Below are 12,580 nucleotides of genomic sequence, written 5' to 3' on the forward strand. Positions count from 1 at the left end.
GACCCAGACCTTGGTGCACCAGCCTTCAGGGTAGATCACTACCCAGCCATCAGCTGCCTTGAAGTGGTCTTACAATCATGTCCCTGCAGGTCCTGTGGCAGGCACAGTGCAAGTTGCCGTGGGTAGATACTCAGATGACTTGGTGCAGGGTTCATGACCACCTGCATGCGAGGTGGGCTGTCAATCAGATGACAAACAGGGGCCATGGGACCAGAGTGCAGGTGTGTGCATGTGAGGTTGGAGTGGTAGAAGAAAGGCACACTGGCTATCCCCAAAGTGCCTGGCAACAAAGAATGGCAAAGCTGCGTTGTGGTTTTCTCCTTCCTCATTGGCTACTTCTATCCATAAAGATCTCCAAGCCCTCATACGCAGAGGGTGTTCAATGAGTGAGGAGGGCCAGGTCTGCCCTGGGGAGTAGCTGCCTCCAAAGTTCAGAGACCTGTGGCTTATAAAATGAAGTTTGCCTTCCAGCATTTCCTTCATCGCTGCCTTGTTGCCCCTGAAATGTGATTGACTTCATTTTAGAGGAGTGGGGAGGTAATATTCCAGCTAGAAGGATTGTGAGAAGGGTTGTTCTCTATTTTCAAAATAAAGAACTTTAGACTCTTCACTTCCCCCAAATGAGGTTTTCCCTGCAGGCTTATTTTCTGGTTCATCAGCTGCCCAAGAAGAACAGGGGGTCATCTCGAATCACATCTCATTGTTCTCCAAGATTTGGCTTCCTAGAGATAAGAAACCGGCATTTGGAAAGCAGCCTGTTAGACAACTGAAGTTCTACTGTAACACATTTCAGGAACTCTTTGGATCCTTTGCTCTCCTGAGATGGACTCCCATTAGCAATTACTGGAAATAAGCAGGCAGTCAACAAGGCATGGCCAGGAGCATGGCATGGAGTGGAAGGTATCATAGGGTAAACCACTGGTGAGGTGCAGAAGTTAACCCAGGATCCACCTAGGCAGCGGCCATGGGCCTGATAGGATCTGAGGATTCTCCTCCAGGGGCTCCTGCCCACACAAGAGCTCCCTGCAAAGATTTGGGCATCTGTGTGTTCAGCAATGAGAGAGTCTAGCTCAAGACTTGGATTCTTGGTCTATCGGAGAAGCATGGCAACCCTAGCTGCAGAAATGAGGTAGGGAAAGCTGCAGTACAAGTCACGACAAGATTTCTGGAAACATCTCCTAGACGCTTGCTTCTGAAAAGCCATGCTCTTCTCTCAGAGCACTGCTCTTTTGAGTGTACCCCAAGAGCGGCCTGGGTAGGTCCTGTGTCTTTCTACCTATGCCAAAGTCTAGGTGTCCGAGTTCACTGTGAAGGCACGCCCCTGCCCACTGCTGAGGAACTGTTTACAACAGGGCAGCGCATCCTTTCTGAAGCCAAAACTGAAACAACAAAACAACATAAAAACCCCTTTCTGAACCACAGCTCTGGCTTGGAGTGTAATTTTTGAGAATATACTTCTCCATTCCTTGAATGGTTACATTTGTCTTTATGGTCCTGCTATTTATATGTTCTGAGAACTCTCTGGAAATCCCTTTTCCAAGAAATGAACTAGCTCTTCGGTGACCATGTTTACTGGATCTCCTATTTCAGTCATATCTGCAGGAGCTGGCAGGTTGGGGCGCTTCCAGCATGTCAGGGTTTCTGAAGAGTCTTGTGAACTGATGTGCCTTGTTAGCACACCCCAGCCTCATGGACCCCTCACATAAAACCTCCAAACTTGGCCCAATCCCTTACTCTTTGATATTTTCTGCCCTTTCCCCCGGGGCCACAGGTGTGTTCTGTGAATGAGTTGTTGGGAGGATGAAGATAACGTGTGATCACATGTGATGGGATCAATAGATGGTAGCAGGTATTGGTGACGATGTCACTGGTGATGATGTCATTGGTGATGATGTCATTGTGATTGCCGTTATTGCCACCGTTTCCTCTGCTAGTAAGCCTTAAAGATCTTTGGGAAATAGTTCCTGGGCTACTAACTGTAATTCCCAACTAAAGTCTTTACTGAGCCAAAGTAATGTTAGGTCTAAATCTTTCAGGCACTGGGTCTGACTCTAGGGATTTTGAATGCTGCACATCATTGTTAGCAAAGGCTGTACTCTTCCCATGTGTGAATGCATGTATATATGTACACCAAGCCTCCCACAGAGAATGACGAAGACCTGATCCTGCAGCTCCAGTTGCAGAAAACAGGGTGAAAATTTTTAGTTTCTCTTTTTAAGGCTCCCACCCTCAGCTTAGCCACCATTTGACTCCCAAGAAATGTCAGAGTTTGAAAATAATACACCCACACACACGCTGTGGTGTTTAGGTTTTAGTCTGAATAATATCTTTAAAAACAAAAAGTTAAAGTGCTCAGGATTCTATTTGGGGTGAATCTTGAATTCAAAAAATAATATAAACAATTCTTCTTACTAAGAACTTTAAAATCAAGAACTTCCTTGTAAGTATTAAGTGGCACTTCTTTTTTCTTTTATTCTTCAATTTGGGTTTTTCAGTTTAGATTTGAGAGTTAAAATAACCCAGAAGTGATCATGCCTTCAAAAACAATGATGAGAACTTTATTTAGCACCCAAAGAAATATCATATCATGAAGCTGATCTAGGACCCAAGTCATTAAATGATTTAGGCCTTAACTGACTCTAAATTGCTGAGGTCCAGAAATGTGGGATTGGCTATGTCTCTGAAACTTCCTGGATATGTTATTATCAGATACTGCCTTCTGCATAATATATATTTTTAATTTGTAGAATTCAATTTTACATGTTCTGAACCACAGATGTGAAAATAATATGAGCACTGTGAAACTCATATGTTTCAGGAGCTAAAAATAAGGAACATAAAAAGATACTTCCAATGGATAAAGAAGATGAGATCACTTTAAACAGAAAGAAACATCTACAGATACTTTGAGAGAATGAATGGAAAAAGAAATACCATGAAGACATTAAGCATTAAGCAGGCTGCAGTGGGTATATCCATATCAGATGAAGTTAGCTTTGAGATAAAGAGCGCTACCAGACCTAAGAGGGACATGTCCTAATGACAAATGGACGTGTCATGTAGTAGACATTATAATTATCAACCTGTATGAGCCTATTAACAGAGCTTCCAAATACATGAAGCAAAAATAGTAGAGCTCAAAGGAGAAGAAGATAGTTCCACAATCGTAGTTGGAATGTTAACACCTTCCCTTCCTGGTCACTGATAGAGAAACTAGGTCTGGAATCAGTAGAGACATAGATGATCCCTACAAAACCATCACTGTCTCTAGTTTTAGAACACTATACCCAACAACTGCAGAATAGACATTCTTTTCAGGTGCCTCTGGAGCTTTTGTCAAGATAAACCATATGAGGTTTATCATAAAATAAGTCTCAGTAAGTTGAAAAGAATTAGAATCCTACAGAGTATTTTCTCTGATTGCAATGGAATTAAATGAGAAATCAACAACAATGAGATATCTTGGAAGACCCCAGATATTTGGAAATCAAACAATACACTCTTAAATAACCTATGGCCCAAAGAAGAAACCATAAGGAAAATTTAAACATTTTTGAGCAGAATTATAATGAAAATAACATATTAACATTCATGAACTGTAGTTAAAGCAGTATTCAGAGGGAAATTTATAGTTTTATATACTTACACTAGAAAAGAACAAAGATCTACAATCAGTGACCTAAGGTTCTACCTTTAGAGTATAAAAAAATGAGGACAGAAAGAAAGAAAACCCAAAGTAAGTGGAAGAAAAGACATAAAAAATATAAGAACAGAAATTGGTGACATAAAAACAATTGGGTCTCTAAAAAGATCAACTCTAGCTAATCAAGAAAAGAGAGAGAGAACACAAGTCACCAGTATCAGAATAATACTGAATGTGCTACAGACACTAAAAGGGTAATAAAATAATATAAAAATCTTTATGCCAACAAATTTGACAACTTAGATGAAATGGACAAATTCCTTGAAAGATGCAACTTACTGGGCGCCTGGGTGGCTCAGTTGGTTAAGCCACTGCCTTCGGCTCAGGTCATGATCCTGGAGTCCCTGGATCGAGTCCCGCATCGGGCTCCCTGCTCGGCAGGGAGTCTGCTTCTCCCTCTGACCCTCCTCCCTCTCATGCTCTCTGTCTCTCATTCTCTCTGTCTCAAATAAATAAATAAAATCTTAAAAAAAAAAAAAAAAAGATGCAACTTACCATAACTCACATATGATAAAACAGAAATCTGAACAACCTATACTTATTTAGGAAATTGAATTCATTATTAAAGAAAATGTTCCACAAAGAAAACTGTACCCAAGATAGTTTCATCAATTCTGTCAAACATTTAAGAGAGAAATAATGCAAATCCTTCACAAACTCAGAAAACAAAGGAGGAAGGAACACTTCCCAACTTATTTTATGAGGTCAGCATTGATTCTGATATAAAACCTGACAAAGATACTAGAAAAAAACTTTTAAAAACACAGGTGCAAAACCTTTTTTTTTTAAGATTTGTTTATTTACTTTTGAGAGAGAGAGCATGTGTGAGTGGGGGGGAGGGGGCGGGCAGAGGGAGAGAGAAAGAAAATCTCCAGCAGACTCCCTGCTGAGCATGGAGCCCCATCTGGGGCTCAATCTCATGACCCTGAGATCATGAGCTGAGCCTAAAAAAAAAGTCCAACACTTAACGGACTGAGCCACCCAGGTGCCCGTGGGTGCAAAAACTTTTTAACAAAACATTCGTGGGGCGCCTGGGTGGCTCAGTCGTTAAGCGTCTGCCTTCAGCTCAGGTCATGATCCCAGGGTCCTGGGATCAAGCCCCACATCGGGCTCCCTGCTCAGCGGGAAACCTGCTTCTCCTTCACCCTCTCCCCATGCTTGTCTCTTTCTCTGTCGAATAAATAAATAAAATCTCAAAAAAAAAAATTCGTAAGTTGAATCTAACCATCTACAGAAAGGATGATACATGCTTAAGTAAGATTCATACCAGAAATGCTAGGTTGGGTTAATATTAGAAAAATCAGTCAAGGGGCGCCTGGGTGGCTCAGTCGTTAAGCATCAGCCTTTGGCTCAGGTCATGATCCCAGGAGCCCCTCTTTGGGCTCCCTGCGGTGGGAAGCCTGCTTCTCCCTCTCCCACTCCCCCTGCTTGTGTTCCCTGTCTCACTGTGTCTCTCTCTGTCAAATAAATAAATAAATAATCTTAAAAAAAAAAGAAAGAAAGAAAAATCAATCAAGGGGCGCCTGGGTGGCTCAGTCGTTAAGCGTCTGCCTTCAGCTCAGGTCATGATCTCACTCCCTGTCCCACTCCCCCTGCTTGTGTTCCTGCTCTCACTATTTCTCTCTCTCTCTCTCTCTCTGTCAAATAAATGAATAAAATCTTAAAAAAAAAAAAGGAAAAAAATCAATGTAATCCACCATATTAATAGAATGATGGAAAAAATTGTATGACCATTGCAACAGAGACAGAAAAAGCATTCAACACTCATTTATAATAAAAACTCTTGGAAAATGAAGAAGAGAAGAGAAGAGAATCCTTCAATCTGATAAAAGGATAAAAGGTTTTATGAAAACCTACAGCTAACATCATATTTAACCGTGAAATACTGAATGATTTCCCACAATATTAGGAACAAGACAAGGATATCTACTCCCACTCCCACCTATTCCATTCAACACTGAACTATAAGTCTTAACCATTGCAGTATTGCAAGTAAAGGAAATAAAGGCATAAAGACTGGAAAAGAATTATTACTAACTTTCCACATGATATGATTGTTTATGTCAAACATCCTATGAAATCTATAAAACAACTATTAGAACTAATAAATCAATTGAACAAGATTACAGGATACAAGGTTAATGTTATAATATCAATTGTAGGGGCGCCTGGGTGGCTCGGTTGTTAAGCATCTGCCTTCGGCTCAGGTCATGATCCCAGGGTCCTGGGATCGAGCCCCACATCGGGCTCCCTGCTCCACGGGAAGCCTGCTTCTCCCTCTCCCACTCCCCCTGCTTGTGTTCCCTCTCTCGCTGTGTCTCTCTCTGTCAAATAAATACATAAAATCTTTAAAAAAATAAAATAAAATATCAATTGTACTTTTATATAGTAGCAGCAAAAATTTGGAAAATGAAATTAGAAAAACAATTCCATTAAAAATATGAAAAAGCATAAAAGAGGGGCACCTGGGTGGCCCAGTTGGTTAAATGTCCAACTCTTGATTTTGTCTCAGGTCATGGTCTCAGGGTCATTGGATCGAGCCTGTGTCTGGCTCACTCCTCAGTGTGGATGGAGTCTGCTTGAGACTCTCTCTCTCCTTCTGCCCTTCCTCCTGCTCACATGCACCTCTCTATCTCTCTAAAATAAATAAATCTCTAAAAAAAAAAGCATAAGAAACTCAGGAATAAATTTAACAAAAGATGGGCAAGACATTTATATTGAAGAACAGAACATTATTGAGAGAGATTTTTAAAAGACCCAAAGAAATGGGGAGATATATTTATGTTCACAAATTTGAAGATTCAGTATTGCCAACATGTCTCTTCTCTACAAATTGGTCTATGGGGTCACTGCAATCCTAATACTTCTACTAGTGGGAATCTTTTGTAGAAATTTACATACTGATTCTAACATTTACATAGACATGCAAAGAATCTAGAATATCTGAAATGATCTTGAAATAGAAAAACAAATTTGGAGTGCTCGAACTACCTGACTTGAAAACAGTATAAAACCACAGTACGAGATAATATGATAATGACATAAGGATCGACAAATAGATCACTAGATCTAAACAGAGAGCCTGGAAACAGGCCCACACTTCCACAGTCATTTGGTTTCTGACAGGTGCCAAAACAATCCAGTGGGGAAAGAAAAGTCTTTTCAAAAAATGATGCTGTATTAATTGGATGTTCATATGGAAACCAACTAACAAAACCTCAACTCCTTTCTCACACCATAAACAAAAAGTAATTTGAAATAAATCATGGACCAATATGTAAAGCCCTAAAGCTTTTCAAGGAAACCGTATGAGAATATCTTCAGAACCGAGAGATAGGCAAATGTTTGATAAGCAGGTAACAGAAAGCAAAAGAAAAAAAGGAAAATCAATAAATTAGTCTCTATCAAAATTAAAAGCTTCTGCTGATAAAAGATTCCATTAAGAAAATAAATAGGCAAGCATTTCAGGAGAGAATATTTGCAAAACCTCTGAAAAAGGACTGATATCCTGGATATATAATGAACTCTTTCAATTCAATAATGAAAAGACAATGCAATTAAAATGGACAAAGGAGCTAGGGGGCACCTGGGTGGCTCAGTCATTAAGTGTCTGCCTTTCAGCTCAGGTCATGATCTCAGGGTCCTGGGATGGAGCCCCGCATTGGGCTCCCTTCTCAGTGGGGAGTCTGCTTCTCCCTCTCCCTCTGGGGCTCCCCCTGCTTGTGCTCTCTCTCTCTGTCAAATAAATAAAATCTTAAAGAAATGTTAAAAAAATAAATAGAACAGACAAAGGAGTTGAATGGACACAGCACAAAAGAAGATAGACAAATGGCTAATAGGGATACAAAAGGCACTCAACCATTACTCAGCAGAGAAATGAAAGATACCACGACAGACCTACCTAAGATTAAAAAGACTAACATTACCAAATACTAGTGAGGATGTGGCAACTTCTTACAAAACTATATAAACATTTACCCTGTGGCTCAGCAATTCCACTCCCTGTTTTTTTCCCAAAAGAAATGGAAAGGTACCTTCACAAAAAGACTCATACAGGAGTCTTCACAGAAGCTTTGTTCGCTGGAATGGAAATACTCAGACATATCAGCTGTTCATGAACAGGAGAATGAATAAGTGAACTGTGGTATATTCAGAAAATGGAATGCTACACAGCGGTAAAAAGGAACGGACATTGATGGCACAGGAAGGATGGATCCCAGAAGCATTATGCTGAGCAAAATAAAGCGTACACAAACGAGTACACCTATGTTTATAGGAAGCTCTAAAACAGGCACAACTATCTATGATAGAAGAAAATCAGAACCGTGGTTGCTCCTAAGAAAGAAAGGATTAACTGGAAAGAAGCATAGAAGAATATTTTCAGGTGACAGCAACATTCTTTATTTTGATATTTGTCAAAAGTCATCTCAGGTACATTTAAGATGTGTGTGAGTTTATAAATTTTGTATTAAAAAAAAGTCAACTTGACCAAGTATTTGGGGGACTACAAAAATATGACAAGAAGGATATAAAAAACAGACATGGAGGAAATTACAATTTCGAAGAGGAAAAAATAAATTATAAAAAATGAATAGCTGTCAATTTCACCAAGTTAATTCAAAGTTTATTTTATTAAAGAAATGAAGTCTGAAATGTTAACAGTGGCACCCTCTGGGGAGTGTAATGGGGGAAGAGGAGAGCTTCAATTTTCCCACTTGTCTACTGCTCATTCCTTTTTTACTGGGCATTTACTGGTTTCTAAAAATCATCTATTTTAAATTTAAAATGTTGTGATTCCCAATGCATATACCATGCACGCTCTTTGCCCTAATCACCTGCCTGAAAATAGTAAGACATTTTTAGAGGATCAGGCAGGCATTTGATTTACTTATGAAGCATTTGTTGATTGTGTAGGATGGATAAGGCACAGTGAAGGTCACACATACACACAGCTGTCCCACCTTCAGAGAACTTAACCGGGGATGGAGAACAGTCCATAGCGAACTGAAACCATGGAAGGGGATTTTAGAGTGGGCTTTAAGGGTGTATATGCATCTCTTATGGAGAAAAAAAACAAATAGACTTCATTCTTTTTTTTTTTTTTAAAGATTTTATTTATTTATTTGAGAGAGAGAGAGCACATGAGAGGGGGGAGGGTCAGAGGCAGAAGCAGGCTCCCTGCCGAGCAGGGAGCCCGATGCGGGACTCGATCCCGGGACTCCAGGATCATGACCTGAGCCGAAGGCAGTCGCTTAACCAACTGAGCCACCCAGGCGCCCAAATAGACCTCATTCTTGCGCTCTCTCACTCTCCCCTTTCTGTCCTCTTCCCACCCACCTATCTACCCATCGCCACCTAAGCTTTGCTCCATGCTAAGCTCATCACTTGTGATACGGGGAGTCAGGAGCTGAATGGATGGCTGGATGGGCACCTCCTCTTCAGTGGATGTTTGAATGGGCCCAGGACCCTCTCTGGAAACATGTTAGCGTCTTTGAAGAAACTTCTGGGCCTGTGTCCACATGCAAGGTTACAAGCTACAGCATAGCCTATGGCCTTCCAGACCCTGCCTGCAGCCTGCATGGGAAGGAATTGCCTGGCAGAGATTGTTTTCCTTTGTTCCAAACACACAGCTGTTTTCCTCTGGTAACCAGGTTCAAAGGCATGACGTTGGTCTTCTCTCTCCCCAGGGACCCTGATGCATGGGGCTTTGTGGTCCTTGGATTCTCAGGCTGCTTTTCACCAGAGGCTCCCTGCTCTCCCTGGAAGGCGGGCTTGGGAGGGTGCAGGAGCCCCTGAGGGAGGCTCCTCCCAATGTCCTGTGGTTGAGGGAAGAGGAAGAGGCTGAAGTCCGGCCTGCAAAAGGCCAGGCCTGGTGGGATGAGAGACGGCACCTGCCTATCCCTCGTCACAGTGTTGGCAGGCCCTAGCCCAGATGCATCCCCAGGGAGGGAGGACCAATTTCATACACCAAGATTAGCTTCCACAGCAAGAAAAGGAGGACCCAAAGCAGAAATTATGTTCTGTTACCCGCCAAAATGAAGAAGGTATGGTTCTTACACCAGCAACCTGTAGACTCAGATTTGTACCTCCTACCCTGCATGTAGGAAGCCTCATTAAAAACAGACAAACAAAAAGCTTCACGCATAAAAACAAAACAACAAAACAGAAGAGAATGAAACCAACAAAAGAACAAAGATTTAAAAAAAAAAAGTCCCCTCTGGTTTCCTTTTGGCTGTATTTCCATGTCCTATGGAAGACTGAAAGCCAGTTCTAGTGGAAAGAGCACTGGACAGGGAGTCCAGAGAGCCCATCCCAGCTTCCCATTGCGTGGCCCTGAACAGATCAAAGCCTTTCTTGGGACATCCATCTCCTCACCTACAAAGAGTCAACTTGAGCGAGTCCTTGAGGACACCCGGCTCCCTTGAGATGCCCCGACTGACAGAGCTGTCTTTGCTGTCACATGGGGCATATTGAGGAGTTTCAGGAAGGTATCTCACAGGAGGGATAGACAGGAACAGCAGCTGAGCACTCGCTGTGTACCAGGCCTCGGGCCAACTGCCGGTCCGAGACGGGGATGCCGTTTCAGAGGAGGCTTCGGAGGTGAAGTACCCTGCGTGAGGGACTCAGGATGCCAACCCAGGCCGACGGATTTTCACGCCCGCTGGCCCAGTACAGTTTGGGACTGAAATTATGAAAGTGCCTATCATTTCGCTTTTGTTGGTTTGGCAGCCGCAGTGCTGTTTTTCCACTGTAATTACGATCATGCTGGCACCACACAGCATGGGGAAGGTATTAAACAAGCGGGCGTCGGTGTCTGCCCCGGTGGGCGCGCTAGGGCTCTGAGAGGCAGGGTGCTTTATCAAAGAAACACAACTGAAGAAAGGAATGTGTGCTGCTTTCTGGGTAAAATACTGGGGTTTTTTTGTTTTGTTTTTGTTTATTCCAGTTTGCTCATCTTAAATCCTTTCAGGGTTCTAACTTTGAAAAAACGCACTTGTGATTTATTCTCTTTGAGGGTCAGGTGGATCCTGCATTTCTAGGTCTTCTTTTGTGTTTGCACACACAATGCTGCGAATGAAAATGCAGCGCAGGCAGGCTGGTGCCCTCACCAGGGTAGCAGAGGCCAACGTGGGGCTCAGAGTCAGTGGGGAGGGGATGATGGGGAAGGAGGTGTTGGCCCGGGTTGGGCACCACACCTCCACTCCCGGGTTCTAGAAAAGTCAGTCTGAAACTTAGGCACATTGCATAGCACCCATTCCGCACATGATCATGTAAGTGTTTGTTTTAGCACTGGACCTATTCTCTGTTCTGGCCAGTGAGGGCCATTTCTCCCATTCTCCAAGCTGCCCTGAGAGCTGGAAAGGCCCCGTGAGAAAGCTGACCTTCGATGATGTCCCTTTCTAAGAGAGCCACTGTGTTAGTTAGGATTCTCTAGGGAAAGAGAATCAATAGGATGAGTATACATGCATGTATATATATATATATGTATATATGTATTTATAATTACAGAAATGCTCTCACGTGGTTATGGAGGCAGAGAATTTCCACAATCAGGCGTCTGCAAGCTGGATCACCAGGAGAGCGGTGGTGTCATTCCGTCTGAATGTGATGGGGGCTGGCGAGGGTGTAAGTCCTGGTCTGAGTCCGAAAGGCCGAGAAACAGTGATGTCCGCAGGCAGAAGATGGATGTCCCAACTCAAGCAGAGGGAATGAATTCATCCTTCCTCCACCTTCTTGTTCAATTCAGGCCCTCATGGACTGGCTGAAGCCCACCCACTTTGATGCAAGCGATCGTTTTTACTCATCCTGCCAGTTCAAATGCTGACCCCGTCCAGAGATGCCCTCACAGACACACCCAGAAAGGATGTTTTACCAGCCCTCTGGGAACCCCAGGCAACTTGACACATAAAACTAACCATCATAGCCATTCTCTATCCCTGGAAGCAGGAAACATCAACCAGAGAATAAAAAGGATGTAAGTGGACCTGCGTGAATATGGCACATTATTACATACAAATACAACATTCATCTTTAAAACATTAATCATAGGGCGCCTGGGTGGCTCAGTTGGTTAGGCAACTGCCTTTGGCTCAGGTCATGATCCTGGAGTCCCGGGATCGAGTCCCGCGTCGGGCTCCCTGCTCGGCAGGGAGTCTGCTTCTCCCTCTGACCCTCCTCCCTCTCATGCTCTCTGTCTCTCATTCTCTCTCTCTCTCAAATAAATAAATAAAATCTTTAAAAATAAATAAATAAATAAATAAATAAATAAATAAATAAATAAAACATTAATCATAGTAAAAGCAACATTCATCTTTAAAACATTAATCATAGTAAAAGCATTTGTAGCTTTAGTCCTCAATTTAAATCTTAAAAAGTGTAAAAATTCTCTGTGCAGGAAGGGGCAGGTAGAGAAGTCCTGCCATTTAAATAAGCTTAAACGTGAAAACCCCATCGGTGGCTCCAGGAATAACCCAAGTCCTTTTACAAAGAGCATAGCCTTTACTTCTCAAATAGGAAGACAAGATTAGGGTCAGGGACTTCACAGACCCCTCAATAAACAAAGTTAAAGACAATATAATTTAAAACCACGTATCGGCTTTATTGGATAGGGTTCAGATTATGAAATCATGGTACCATTGAGAAGCCACAAGCTTCTCTTCACTGGCCAGTGGGGCCAGGAGGGGAAATATATAGTAAGTCATACCACAAGGTCACGTTTTGATCTTCTAGCCTAAGACTGACCGAAGTATATTTAGTGTAATGTTGGGTTTTGACCAAATCAAATGCCTCTTCAGTAAAATTAATGTTCAGGCAAGTCTAAATCAGCTTCAGCATTGAGGGCAGTTGCAAGGAGGGAGAGGGAAAGAGAACAGTCGC

The 12,580-nt window shown here is 42.4% G+C and overlaps 1 protein-coding gene across 5 annotated transcripts in view; it reads left to right on the plus strand.

The window, feature by feature from the left end:
• The window catches only part of BCL2L11 (BCL2 like 11), a 110,921-nt gene extending 99,549 nt beyond the window's left edge, over window positions 1–11,372 (plus strand). Inside the window, exon 6 of one of the 5 annotated variants that reach the window (XM_064572201.1) lies at window positions 11,213–11,365. In XM_064572201.1, coding sequence (XP_064428271.1) covers window positions 11,213–11,306 — 94 coding nt within the window. In that variant the 3' untranslated portion in view covers window positions 11,307–11,365. Of the gene's footprint in view, window positions 1–11,212 lie in introns of all 5 variants that reach the window. The other 4 variants (XM_064572199.1, XM_064572198.1, XM_064572197.1 and 1 more) reach the window with 4 other exon arrangements.
• The last annotated feature ends 1,208 nt before the right edge of the window (window positions 11,373–12,580 follow it).

The sequence above is a fragment of the Mirounga angustirostris genome, unplaced genomic scaffold, assembly GCF_029215605.1.
Source record: "Mirounga angustirostris isolate CCGP_5_RB_7025 unplaced genomic scaffold, mMirAng1.0.hap1 SCAF_10, whole genome shotgun sequence".
In the NCBI taxonomy this organism is placed as follows: Eukaryota; Metazoa; Chordata; class Mammalia; order Carnivora; family Phocidae; genus Mirounga; species Mirounga angustirostris.